This window comes from Marmota marmota, unplaced genomic scaffold, assembly GCF_001458135.2.
Source record: "Marmota marmota marmota unplaced genomic scaffold, marMar, whole genome shotgun sequence".
Classification (NCBI taxonomy): domain Eukaryota; kingdom Metazoa; phylum Chordata; class Mammalia; order Rodentia; family Sciuridae; genus Marmota; species Marmota marmota.
This window is the reverse complement of record NW_025999853.1, coordinates 4,180,119-4,194,683: the sequence shown is the minus strand read 5'-3', so window position 1 is coordinate 4,194,683 and position 14,565 is coordinate 4,180,119. Positions and strand designations below refer to the sequence as shown.

Below are 14,565 nucleotides of genomic sequence, written 5' to 3'. Positions count from 1 at the left end.
CCAGACCTGCCAACACTCACAAGTATGTGAACCAATTCCTTAGACCCTCTGTATCTTTTTCAATCCATCCATCCATCCATATCTCTAGATCTCTCTGTGTCTCTATCTCTCCCATTGGTTCTATTTCTCTGGAGGACCCTGGCTGATACACTGCCTTGCTTCTTGTTCAAGATCCTTGCCCAATGTGGAGAGAGAAGGGGCAGAGTAGTCAAGAGGAAAGAAATCTCTATGGATTAATAATTTTTAACTCTTGATAAATATATGTAAATTTTCTTCATTCCAAAATATAAATCACTTTACACTAATAGTAGTAACATAGAGTGTCTGCCTTAAGGAATTCTTGCTAATATTTAAAAAAAAATCCCTGCAAAATCATTCATAAACCTATGGCCACGTTTTGGGCTGAGGAACTCAGGCTCATCTACCCGAGCACCGGGGGACCCTGCTGAGAAGACGGGGAGCACCCACACATAAGTGTCTAGGAGCCCAGCTGCCCCTCTTTCTTCTGACCTTGGGCACACTGAACAGCCTTCTAGTCACAGGTTCCTCACCCACAAGTGAAGATGCCGACGCTAGCTCTGGCGGGCAGGGTTCTAGAGCCTCATGCAGAGCCTGACTTAGATTAGCAATGCGTCCTCTTCCCCTTTTGCAGCTCAGTGGGCTGGTGGGCTCAGGGCGAGAGAATGGGCGCAGGCAGGGGACAGTCAGAAAGGTAACACACTCCTTGCAGCAGGACAGTTTTTGGCTTGCTGGCTGCTCATCTATGAAAACAGAGGATTGGACCTTCATCTCCCGCCAGCCTTCTGAATCTTTCTTCATGTCCAAAACAACCCAGGTTTTCAACACAGTAGATTTACCTCTTCCAGTGCGGGGTGGCTGCCGGCAGGGAAACCATGTGCTGGGAGAGCTCATCTGCCGAGCCCTGAAGCTCCTCTGGGGTGTCTCACATTCCCTCGGCCCCTTTCTCCCAACTCACTTGAGTGTGCCAGGGGTTCCTGCCCCTCTCCCGTAGAGCTGATGGGCAGAGGGCACCACGAGTGAGTCCAGAGGCTTCCTAAGCCCAGTGAATGAGTAGAGGCTGTGAGGTCGCAACCTCCCGCGGGGCTCACTATAAGCCCGGGAAATGGCAGGGAAGGGCGGCCTGCCCGCTGGACGGGCTTCCCCAGCGCTCGGGTACCAGACCCCAGACAGACCCTGGCAATTGGCCTCACACACTCTCCTCCCTCTGCCTGTCTTTTTAACTTTGTCCTCTGCCTGCAGGCAGGGTCTGTAACCAGGGAAACAGCCCAGGGCCCTGGCATGAAGAGGAGACAGGCAACAGCCACAGTGCGCTTCCTGGGACCTCGCCTGTCAGGGTTTGGATGTGAGGTGTCCCCCAGGAGCTCACGTGCGAGACAGTGCAAGACGGTTCAGAGGAGAAGTGACTGGGTTGTGAGAGCCTTAACCCAATCAGTGGTTACCCGCCTGATGGGACTCGCTGAGTGCTAACTGGAGGTGGGCAGGTGAGCTGGAGGACAGGGAATGGGGCGTGCCTGTGGGGTATATATTTGTATCTGGCAAGTGGAGACTCTCTCTCTCTGTTTCCTGATCACCCTGATGTGAGCTGTGTCCCTCCACCACACTCTCCTGCCATGAGGTCCTGCCTCACCTCCAGGCCTGAGGATGGGGCCTGCTGTCTAGGGACTGAGACCTCTGAAACCGCGAGCCCTCAAAGAAACCTTTCCTCCTCTACAGTTGCTCTGGTCGGGTTGTTTAGTCACAGCGGCAAAAACTCTGACTAAAACATCACCTCTCTGAGTCACGGTGAGGAAGAGACCGTGGGCCCTGGAGCGTGATGGGCACCCTGGCTACCAACGTGCCCTCTTGGTTCTGCGGTCTCTGGTTCTGGGAGACCGGGTGGTGATCACAGTGTTAATCCTTGAGGGCGTCTGTGGGGAGATGGATTCTTGGTGGAAAGGGCCTTAACAGAGCCTGGCAGATGATAATACACAGCACACACCAGGCTTTGTTATAATTGCTTCCCCTCCTCTCACACCGGCGGCCCAGGGTTACAATGGTGACACCAATCCTGGCCTTGCCCGCTGCCTAAGAGGTCCCGCCAAGAGCCGATTCTGCCACTTTGTTCTTGTTCAGTTACTTGCTCTTTCCACAATGCCCAGGGCTGTCTGTGTACCTGTTCCTGCCCTCAGGGCGCGTACCTCCTAGTGTGTGAGGGGAGACACATAGGAAGCCAGCACAGTGGGTGAGTATTGTAGTACGTTGGAAAGTGACAGTGTGTGTGTATGGGGGGGAGAATGGAGCTGTGGAAGGGGCTTAGGAGTGCCTGAGGTGGGGAGTGGGCGACGAGTGGTCAGGGCTGGCCTCACGAAGGAGAGATGTGAGCTCCTCTGCGGAGCAGGTGGGGAGCAGGTCATGTGTTGTCTGGGGTCAGAGTTTTCCAGGTGCAGCAGACCTCACTGTGAAGCTGGAGTGTGCTCAAGGGACAGCACGGAGGCTACAGTGGCAAGCTCAGAACGAGGAGTAGGGAGGGTACTGGACATGGGGGCAGAGAGGAAGGGGGGGAGCACCGCAGGCTTTTCCCCGAAGGTAGGCAGAACACCCCTTCCTCCAAAGATGCCTAAGGTCTAACCCCAGAAATCTGCCTCCTTGCCTCCTGGAGACCACGCACACTCCATGGCTCATGGCCACTCACACATCAAGAGGGAAAAGAAAAGATGTGTATCCATGAGGCATCAGCAGCAGTGAGGTGCTGCCGAGAGGTCAAGTACAACGAGAGGTGGTGACTGACGTTGACTTGGGCAGTGTGGAGTCATCTGTGGCTTTGCTTTTGATTAGTGGCACCCGGAGGAGCACTGGGAACACCCACCAAGACCTGGAAAGGGTGGGTGTGATGGCGATGCTGTCCAGACTGGCATCCCTCTAGCTCTGCAGAAATGCAGCAAGTCACACAAGGGCAGGATTGGAGAGCTACTTAGGAACAGAACCCGGACCCCAAGCCATCGCCTCATCCCCCATCCTGAATGCACACTGGTGGCGAGATGTAGGCCTGGCTACCATGGCAGAAGTAGGACTTGGGGACTCATCTATGGCAAAATCATGCAGCTAAGTTGTAACAAGTATCTCTTTTGTTAAAAAAAAAAAATAGTTTCATTTTAAGTGACCCAGGGTGGAGGAAATTAGCTTTTGTGGTTCCTAGAGGAGAAAATAAGTAACACCCCACGACCAATGCCTAGCCCTTTCATAAAGCTAGAAGGACGCATGCCTGCCTATTAGACCCCTCCAGGAGTCTCAAGAATGAGCACAACTTACCTGCAAATAGGATTTGAGTCACTCGCCAGTTCCTACCAAAGGACGAACAACCCAATTCCCACCTCTCTGCTCTCACACATTCTACTCTGCTCCCTGTTCCTGGAAACAGATTCTTCCTCTGATGTGGGCTTAAGTGTCACAAACTCAACTGGATGCCATCTCCAGGAAAATGCAGTTAGAAAAGGAGCCTGCTTCTCAGGTCCAGGGAAAGGAGAAAGCACAGTCATGTTTCAACAGGAACAAAAGGGTTGGAAAGGACCTCCTGCCTGGCTCTGTCTATATCAGGGACGATCTCAAGCAGCTGGGGGCGGGGCCGGTACTGTGAGTGAGTGGGGGCGCTGGCAGGCAAGGAGCAGGCAGGATGGCCAGGGGCAGCAGCCGCCAAGACCCTGCCCCGCACCAAGGCAGCTGCTCTTCAACTGCAGCTCCATGGCTGCCACATGGAAGTGTGACCATAGAGTCCACTGTTTCACGAGAAGCCGACTGACATGATTTTCAACACACCAGGGCTGAATGTCTCCCCAGGGGAGGCCGGTTTGAAGGGGGGCTGAACCATGAGACCAAGAGTGTGATGTTTTAAATCAGATGATGTAGATTCTATCTCGACTTCACCACTTGGGTAATTGCATAATCAGGGGCAATTTTCTTAACTCTCTGGGCTTTTGTTTCCTTATCTTGATAATAATACTTTATGGACTTGGCTATTAAGAGAACTAAGTAAGATAATATATTCCTTAACTAATGAATATTAAAGAAGAGACATTAGGTACCGAGACATTAGGTACCGAGGGGAAAGAATAGATATAACCTCAGAATGGAGCTCTAAGTGTGGTGAGAGAGGGAGCCGGAGACCTAGGGCACCCAGAGCTGTGCTCTGACCAGAAGCAGGGCTTAGCCAGTCAGGAGAAAGTGTTCCAGTATTTGCAGAACTCTGGCAATATGGAAGCATATGACATTCAGCAGAACTGAATCTCCAAAAGCAGGCCTGGTATAATGTAAGTGATTGATAAACGGTAATAACTGCTAAAGAATATTGTAGCTGATCAGTAAACAAAAATAAGTGCTTCAGTGTATTTGGACGAAGCACTAAGCTCAGCACAGCATTTGCATCACTGATTAAACATCAGGGCAACCTATGACGTTGGTACTAGTGTTCTCAGTTGACTGATGAAGATGCAAAGCTCAGAGGGCTGAGTACATTAGTAACCACTGAGCAGTGGGCAGGTACCACCATCACATGACAATAACAATGACAGTAATAAGGACAGCACCAGTTTAGAATGAACTGGGAAAGACTGACAATCACACATCTACTCGGCCAAGGTTGTCAAATGTGGGGACTCCTGTCTGTTTTTCCAACCCTGCAACAGAAGCAGTCAATGTCTTGAACTTCAAGATCAAGGGAGCTGGTGGGAGAGTGGTTAGCAAAGAATGCAGGGAGCAGGCAATAGCCACAGCCTGCTTGCTCAGCTAGGACCACTGTGTCACTGATGATGGCCACCTACTCATTATCTATCAGCCCTGCTGGGCTTGTAGCTGGGGACCAGCCTCGGCCATGGTAATGTTTTAGCTCTTGCACGGTGCCAGGCACACATGAAGGACTCAGTCAGAGTACAGGGGATGAAGGCACTGAACGCAACCGCCACACACTGCGCGGGGGGCGGGGGACGGCACTGTGGAGAGGGCTCTTTGGGAATGACAGAGACCTGAGTTGAGAGTGTATTCTGCCACTTGAATCCAAATGACCTTGGGGAAAGGATCTATGTTTTAATCTTCTCACTTGTATAACGAGAATAAAAGCATGCGTCTTTGACTAGGTTGTCACATAGAGGTAGCACTGGTCCAGAGCCTCACACAGAGGCTGCTCCACGGGGGCACTTGGAAACTTTTGCTTCTTCCTTCCTGGGTCCTCTCTAGATGGCTGTGGCTTCATGTCCTCCATGATTTTCATGGGGCATAGAGGGACAGGGTTGGGTCATCCTTGTTTGAGGAGAAACCTGAGACCTGGGGCTGAGATGCAGCCATAGTATTTTGATTTCAGGTCCCTCTTGGCACAAGGCCTGTGTGTGGTGCAAACCGAGCCAGGGAGCAGGTGGCCCATGAAGGGTGTGTGCAGCGTGTGTGTGTGTGTGTGTGAGAGAGAGAGAGAGAGAGAGAGAGAGAGAGAGAGAGAGAGAGAGATGCTGGGAGGCCCCTTGTCTCTAGCTGTCCCCTGTAGCTGGCGCTCTGCCCAGCTTCAGTGCTGCTTGATCTAAGCACGGCTCCCCCCAGTATGGTGGGAACCTTCTGCACCACACCTTTGAGGCCCCAGCAACCCACCTCAGGGCGGGAATCCAGAGGCAGAGGAAGGAAGGCGCAGAGCGGGGTTGTGCCTATTGTCTGTGCAGGGGACTGTGGAGGCAGGACTCGGCACAGCCTCCTCATCCTCCTTCACACCCTCAAACGTGGAGGCCAGGTAAGAGTTTGCTCAGCTACTGGGAGAGTTGCCTAGGAGATGAGCTGGCAGCCAGGACTCGGGAGGTACTTGGGGACAACAGGTAAGACTCATAAGTGAGGGAGGCTTCCCACAGAGGGGGTAACTGCAAAATAGGCATGCAGCAGATGAGGGCAGACAGGGGCACAGTCCCCTGTGAGCAGGAGGGGCTTCCTGGCCCCTGTAAGATCTGGTTTCTAAATAGATGGCTTGAACTTAGCCAGAGGCAGAACCTGTGAGTCAGAGAGGGGAAGGCGAGAAGGAGGAACTAAGAATAAGCTTTTGGGGGCAAATTTCAGAAATAACAGTACGAGTTGCAATTTTTTTGAGCACTTGCCCGAGTTTCCAGCTCTGTGCTGTAGACTCTGTCTCCTCACCTCACGCAATGCTCAACACCCTACTAAATGCCCCCTCTGTCCAGTGTTTACACGAGGAACTAGTACATCCCAGGAAGCACCCTAAGCACCAGCAATGTTCAACGCAGCCTGTAGGTCACGGGAGGTGACAGGAGGGTTGCTCGGGGACAGATCGCCTGGATTCCTATCCCATCTGGACACCTACCAGCTTGAACCCTTGAGCAAGTTACAACTTTGAGCCACAGTTTTCTCCTCTGAGTCGGGGTAAACATCAGTGTCTGCGTGCTGTGGATTTTCATAAGGATAACATGGAACCTCTCGTATAAAGGTTAAGAGAGTTCCCAGATGCTCAGGCTATCCCTGGTAAAGGCAAGCTGTGATGACGATGATGGCCACCAGGGTGAAGTGGGACATGGGCCCACCAGGAGGCTAGGCACAGACACCTCTGGATGAGCCCAGAGCAAGCCAGGTGCCTACTTAGTGGTGCTGCGCCCTTGAACGTGAGGCCTAGCATGAACATCCTCTTGTGTAAAATGAACCGTGGTAATGTTAAATGATAAAATACACACAAAAGTGCTTATCACAGTGCTTGGCACATAGTAAGTGCTCAATAAACGTTAAATGCCACAGATATAGCAGAATTAAAATAACAAAGTAACCAAAGGAAAGGCCACCTGGTAATGTCTCTTGGAAGGCAGCCAGTAAATCTCACTTGGTGCCACTTCCACCTGGCCTTGTTCACATTTTTGCACTCACTTAAGAATTGACGGAGCAGCCATCATGTGCCTGGGAAAATGTGAATGGGGGTTGGCCAGATGCCCTCCTGCCTAGCACAGAATAAAACTGATTCGTTGTTCTTACAGAAACACTGTGCAACACCATCCCTGCCAGTGTGGCACGTGTGTCCCCTAAAAAACAGAATCAGCGTGGATAGCAGAGACTCTTGAAGCTTTAAAGCACTGATCAGAGATGAGGATTCTGCAGGTGGAAGAGGCTAGAAATGTGCTCCAGTCCATGGTTGAGGTTACTCTTGGCTGAGATGTCCCATTCCTGATATCCCTGTCATTCTGGAACTTCAACCACACCAGTGGCTTCAGTGACCCTCAAATGTGTCTCATGACATTTGAACCAGTGATCTTCAAGCTCGATCTCAACTAGCAGCTCTTCCTGAGACCTGTCCCACCTGGCCGCATTGGGCCATCTGCTGTTAGACTGGGGTCCTGTATCTTTTATCTCTGCATCTCTAATGGTGATGAGAACAATAGCATTATTGTTGCCCTTCTGTCCACTGTTCTGTCCACTGTTCCATGGCCCAGAACAGTGCGTGGCCATCACAGGGAGGCAATGGCTGCTCATGGAAAGAAGAATGTTCTGGGAACTGCTAGGTGCTTTCCAAGTCTCCATGAGGGAAGAAACAGTATTATCCCCATCTCACAGATACGATAAGTGAGGGATGTCAAGTACCATTCCCAAGGCCAAGTCAATGCTGAGTAAGGAGCATTTACGATGGCGTTACGACCTGACAGACCCCAATATGAGTTGAAATGTGGAAAGTGGAAAATACATTCTCTACACCTAGCGTCCTGGATGTCATAGCGTAGCCACACAGCACACTGAGGAGACTGGTGGTTCCCCTTATAACTGGGGGCTGCAGCTCGTGGTCCCCCCAGAATCAGGAGAGAGAAGCAGACTGTGCATCACTCCTCCTGGAAAAGACTGAAATTCAAAACGTGCAGCAAGGTTTTTACTGACTGCATACTGTTTTTGCAACCTTGTAGAGTTAAAAAAAAATGTACACTGAGCTGTCATAGGTCAGGGGCCATTTGTATATAGTTCTCATTCCAGGGAGTGAAAATGTCAAATGGTTCCATGCAGTTACCTCGGCTGTTTGGAAGGTGGCGGGCAGTTTACAAGGGTAGGTACTGGGGCCTGGAAAAGGAGTCCAATACTAAGTGCTGTGAAGAAGCCGTGTGACAGAAAACTAGCTGTTGAGCACTGACCCTGCAAGAGGCTATTACCAGCTCCTGGATTAATTGAGAAAAGGCGGGTCAGAAGTGCCCCACATCACATTCTTGGAAAGTATCGAGGATCTGGGTTCAAATGCAGGTCTGTGTGATTTGGCCACACCCGCTGAACTCCAGTGGACATTTCTATAAACAGAAGTGCGAGCCGCACGTCTACAAGCTCATTCGTTAGCAGAAATGGGAGAAGGCGTGGAAGAGAGATTTTAGTGAAATTCTGTAGCTCTGTCCCTGAATAGAGCTGATTTCATTATTTTCCGATTGAACTGTTTGTTTTTGCTGAAATATTAGCTGGTTGCTAGGCAACCGCTCAGAGAGCTACGATGCTGAACTTTTTTTGGAAACCAGGGAGGACCTCAAGAAGGGTGACATGAGCAAGTGTCTGGGGGTGCAGCCAGAGGGCTGCTGGTTAGCCTGCTCCGTATTGTGGGGTTTGAGAGTGATCTGGCTCCTTCTGCGCAGGCTGGGTAGACAGAAGTCCACGGTTTCCTCTCACAATAAGACTAAGCTTTCTGGGGCCTTGGTTTGGTGACCACTGCATAGAGAAGTATCAGAGTACAGGCGATGGAAACCAAGCTTCCGGCACTTGGTCAAAGCTCAATTCATTGTAACCATCATTTTTGTTAGTCATATCTTCACAAAATCTGGGTCTAGCGTTTTGTCAGATATCAGTGCTGAAGAAGTCAGTCAATTAGGGGATCTGCTGGCCCCCCTGAGCACCATAGCTAACAGCATCCCTAACCTCATCCCCAACCAGTGATATAATTCTGCTGTTGTCGGGATATATCTACTGATAATATATGGATCAGAAATAAATCCTTCCCAAATACTAGAAAAAATTCTTCCCAAGCCAATTACCAGTCAATATAGTGGCCTTCAAAGGAAATGGAGAGTAGATGCTTATTTAGGGCTTCTGATAGAATCATGTCCCTTACTGTTTCCTTAAATTCAGTGCCTAGGGAATGTCCAAGTCAGAGGTCACAGACTGGTGGCCTGGAGGAGCGGGGGGGCAGGTTCACTGCAGCCTGGGGACATGTATGGTCTGGCTTAGCAGCATTAAAAACTTATTTTTAGTAAGTTGCTGATATTAAAAGTCTTATGTGGAAATGCAGATTCCCAGGTCCTCTGCAGGACTGCCTAACTTCAGTCCTGGTCCCCTGGAGCAGGAATTCCATATGGCAGTGGAGAGTCTATGGTCTCCCTACTAGGTTGTGCTCAGTATTCTTGGGAGGTCTGCTTAGACAATAATTGAATCTAGGAGCAATTTGCAGTATTTCAAACCCCCTGAGGGGAACCACAGGCACCTGGGATAAGGTGGCCGAACTGCAACCTCCAGCAATTCTGCATTAAGCAAAAATGTTAATTAAAAGGCAATATTAATTACCTCAAATTGAATAAGATGTTGATCATCAGTTAGGGTCTCGGATCAGTAAAGCCCAAGGGGCAAACATACATGTCTGCTCTTGTATACGTGTTTTTAAACATGATGCCCATGAGGCAAAGTCATAAAACAGCCCTTGGAGAGTCAAGACCACAGTGTTGATGGAATGGGGCCTGTTCCCTTTCAACTCATCCGAGTGAAGGCTTCCAGGTGCTTCTTAAGAAGAGCCTAGAAAGTGGTGATGGGCAGGGTCCAGTCCTAAAAGCCTCTCTTTGATGGGTCCAGGTCGGGGGTGGGGGGTGTTGGTGGTATTGGGCCACACTCTTCTCCCACGTATCTGTTCCTTCCATCTCTGGAATCTGGAGGTTTCAGAAGCTGCAGCAACAGAGGTGACCACATGGGGGCACCCTCAACCCACACACAGGGATTCAGAGTCCCAGCAGGAGCCTGAGTTGGGGAAAAACTCCATTGCTTAAGAGCCTGGTACAGTCAGGGGTCCCGGTTCACAGAGCTCTGTGCTCCACCTGCCTGCCTCCAAGATGTCCGGGTGCTGCCCACTCTGCTATTATCAAAGAGCCCGAGAGGGGCTCCTCCCTGCTCACAAGAGGGGCTGATGCTATGAAACCCCAACATGACCCTGGAAATAAACCCAATCCAGTGGCTGGACACAGGCTGCCTTCCTTGCTCTGGAGAGAGCAGGGCAGGGAGGCTGCTGATGTGAAACCCGTGCTTCGGCTGAAGCACAAAAGGTTTAAAGAATGTTGGAGAACTTTTAAGAGAGAGGCACAGAGACAGGAAGGGGTTGGGAGGGACAGGGAAAGAGAGACAGAGATGGATGGAAGGAGGGCAGGCCAGAGAAAAAGAGAGAAAGAAATCACATCCTGCCAAATCACATTGTTTTGGACAGTCAGAAACCCCAGAGCAGCAACACGGCCTTCAAACCTGGAATCCGACAGACCCTGGTTCAAATCCTGACACAACCCTTGGACTTGAGCAGGGGATTTGGCCTCTCTGAGCCTCACTGCTACCCCTAGAAAATGGGGGAGGTATGCATGCTTTTGGATCCAACAAGATAAGAGATGCAAACCACCTCATGGTACCTAGGAGCCAGGCAAGCACTGCCCTGGTAGTGGAGGTAACGCACACTGAAGAATGACAGTAGGGAGAGGCGGATTCTTTAAAACTGTGGTTGGTGCATCTGTACCTTGGGCTATATGAATTGTAGTGTCTTTCAGTTCATGCTGTTTGTTATTATGTAATAAATGCCACTCGTCACCACAGCCAAGCAGCTCTCCGTCACGGCTTTCTCCAGCGGCTGGACGTTTGTCCTTCTGGGTGGGGACAGTTAGAAAAGGACATTGGAGATCCAGAGACGGCCTCGAGATGATTAGGCACATGGGTCCAGTCAGGGTCTAGGTTCTGACCCCAGCTGCCCCTTCGCTCTTGTGTCACCTTGGGCCAGTGGCTTAGTCTTGTTCTACCTGAGGCAGGGTTTGCGGCAGGGTGGGGGGTGGGGGGGTGAGATCCGACTTGTCAGGCACTCAGAACAGCTTCTGGCACCCGGCAAGCACTTCAATTGATGTTAGGCATCATTATCACTTAGATTTGTTTTAAAGAATAGGCAGTGATCTTTTTAGAACGGTTACATGAAGGCTGTCTGATCCAAAATTGGAAGAGGGACAGTGTGTTTTCAGAGATGCTATAGAAAGAGCATTAGATGGGAGACAGGATGCTTCCTAGACCCAACTGACACTTCATCATGCAAACTCGGGCTCCAGGCTGTTCCCCGGGACAACCGCCTCCTGGATCTCCCACACCTGGCAGGCAGGAGTTCTACCTCTGGGTGACCAGGCAGGCCGTACCCCGTTCTTGACCTCAGCTGCCCCACCTATGAAAGCACTTGACTAGAGCAGGATCCTAAGGGGCTTCTGTTCCGGCCCCGCACGACCCTACAAGCCTTCCAGCTCCAGGAGCAGAGTGGGCAGTGCCGGCCCAGCAGGTCCTTACCTGAGGTACTCATAGAGCCCGTACATGGGCAGGAAGTCGATGTCCGACAGGAACGTGTAGGGGGTGCTGATGTGCTTCATGGCCACGTTGCGCAGGAGGTTCACAGGGTAGAACTGGCCCTCCTTGTACACAATGTGGTAGCCCACGTTGTGGCGGCTCATGAGCACCTCGGAGCCCTGGGCGTAGCGGAGGAACTGCTGGGCCTCAGCATCCGACAGGTAGAGGGCCAGACTGATGGGTCCCTCCCAGTGCTTGCAGATGGCCTCCAGCATCTGGAGCCTGGAAGAGAAAGGGAGGCGGGTGTGAGGACCTGGCCCATCCCTGAATCATCTGCAGGCCTCCTGTGGGCCTCCACCTCCATCCACCCACAGGCGGACCATCAGCTGCAAATCTGAACTGGTCTCGGAATATTACCCACTCAGTTCTCTTACCCATAAACAGACATAAAACATCTGCCACGCTGGTTCTCGTCTTCTGCTTCCCGCTGAACACAGGATAGCAAAAGTCACCTTGCACACAAGCCCCAGGCTCCTCTTTTCAATGGTGCCATGGTTTTGGAAGTGCTTGCCCCCAAACCTTCATGCCCTGGAAGCTGGGTTTCCAATGTGGTAGTGTTCAGGTGTGGAATCTTCCAGAGGCGGGGGCCTAGTGGGAGGTGGCTAGGTCACTGGGGGTGGGCCCTGGGAATGAATTAATGTACTTTTCATGGCTCCTTGGCAAGTTCCCATGAAAGTGTTTTAGAAGAACAGTTATCCTGAGCCCTGGATCCTCTGTCTTTAGTCTCACCATGGGAATGCTCACTCTTCTGCACAGAGCCATTTCCTTCCTGCTTCTTGGCCATCTTGTGATATTGTCAAAGGAACTGTCACCAGAGGCTAACAAGATGAGGCCTCCTCATCTTGGATTTGACATGTAGCCTCTAAAACTCTGAGTTAAGTAATCCTCTTCTTTAGAACTACCCAGCCTCAGCTATTTTATTATAGCAACAGAAAACAGACTAATGCCAAGGGGTGGGCTGTGACTATAGTAAACTATCCAAAGATCCTCATCCAGCCCAAACTCTTATACCTCTCCTCTCTCAGTCAAGATGGAAAACGGCTCCACTGATCTAAAGCAGTGAACGGCCACAGAAGATTTAGACTAACGGAGGGCACTGCCTGACAAAGAGCACCAAAACCAACATGAGAGGGAGAACATGAGAAACAGCTAGAGTTATGGATGAGTCCCTACACGCCAGGCGCCTTCCAGAATTCTCCCAGCATTGTAGAGCACAGCTCTTCTCCCCAGTTTCCTAATAATGGACCTGAGGCTCCAGCTCAGATTCCTGGACCTATCCACCAGAGATGTGTAGACAGGGACCTTGATGGGGCTTGAAGTGACTGAGAAATAATAACCCTGGGTGTTTGGCAAAGGGAACAGAAGGACGGGTGAATGTTGGGAACCCAAGGGCACCTGGGGTAATGTCTTCACTGTTCAGGGCGCTTACTGCCTGGAGGCCAAGTTCACAAGGCTACCAGAAGGCTCTGAGCCAAGGGCAGTGGGGAGAACAGAGGCCAGAGGAAGAAACAAAAGGAGCTTCTCACAGGAGTGTTCTGGGGACAGGTTTGAAAAGAAACCTATGAGGATTTTTCTTCTGCTTTCTTTTTCTTTTTTCTTTATCCCCTCAAAGGCATCAGAAATGCCTGGTACACAGAATCTATGGTTTAAAGAGACAGCAAAAGCCTATTTTAATTTTTCCCTCTTTCCAGAAAGAGGTTACAAGACCAGAAGTCTTCTGGTCGGATGTCTGTCCACTTTATTCAGACGATTACCAAGAAAGAGATTCCATGCATTTCCACGCTTACAAACCAAAGAAAATGGGCACACCTATCTCCTGTCGATGGCTTTCTCTCTGGACTTCCAGAGTTTTCTCTCAGTAACTCTGGTATCGCCTAGATTTGCCCCCTTTTCCAGTATGGAAGACTGAGACACTCACCAGAGTAAAATGCCCTCCATTTCTCACCCTTGATCACGTCCACTAACCAAACCAACCGAGTCACCTTGTGAAGGTAGCATTCTGCAGGATGCCTCAGCTCGCTGACCCTGGCCTTGAGCCTCCACTGTCGGGCCCTGTTCTCTCCTGGGCTTGAGGGTCTGGGATTTTGAATGATCTCCCCGTGCCTCAGCTTCATCTGTGTACAATGGTGGACTCCGTACTTCCAGGGAGATCTATTTGCACAAATCTTTTGTGAGCAGGAGAGTAAAAGGGCAAGAACCGTTTCTCGCATGCAGACTGTTGGTGTGTGTCAGGGGAAGGAGGTCATTGGACTGAGCAGGGGAGAGGGCGGCTTTGCTGTGGATTCTTCTACTCACTGGGGTTTTGACTCTGTTTTCTAAGCAGGCAGCAAGCCTACCCGGCACAGCCCGTCTGCCAAGCTCTGCTGAGAGCACAGGAGAATGCAGGAAGCTACTGAAGGTTCTCAGGAGAACGGTGCCATTCATGAAAGATGAAGTTGAGCTTTATGGGAAATGGTGTCAGGTGCGTCCCGTGGAACCTCAGCCAGGAGTGTGTGTGTGCAGACGACACAACCCACATGTCTTCCAAGCCGCCAGCCCTCTCCAACATTTTCTCTCCAAGAATCAAACTTGCCAGGATGGGGACAACAGAGACAACCTCAGGTTCCCAACAAGGACAACATGGAAACTGTGACAACCACAGGTCAATCCGTCCCCCTTACTTCCTACTTGCCAGGTGCCACCTACATTGTGGCTCTTATCATATCTGATGGCCACAGGAACTCTACAGAATTGAGACTCTGATCCCTGTTTTGCAGGCGAGGAGGTAAATCGATTCTTTCAAGTCATGCAGCTGTCAGGTGCAGGAGATGGGTGGAGGTCTTCCTGACCTCAAAGCCCAGGTCATCAGCTGGTAAGAATGGGTGTTAGGTTGAGGACAATGCCCCCCAAATCTCTTCCCTTCATTGCCTGTTTCCCCTCAGAAGAGGGCCCTCCTCCCTTGATGTCAACTTCTATCTATTC

General features: G+C 50.8%; 1 protein-coding gene across 10 annotated transcripts in view; it reads right to left on the bottom strand.

The window, feature by feature from the left end:
• Positions 1-14,565, bottom strand: part of Large1 (LARGE xylosyl- and glucuronyltransferase 1) — a 487,150-nt gene that overhangs the window by 13,380 nt on the left and 459,205 nt on the right. For all 10 annotated transcript variants that reach the window (XM_048802422.1, XM_048802409.1, XM_048802417.1 and 7 more), the window contains one exon: positions 11,548-11,826. In XM_048802422.1, coding sequence (XP_048658379.1) covers positions 11,548-11,826 — 279 coding nt within the window. The remainder of the gene's footprint in view (positions 1-11,547; positions 11,827-14,565) is intronic.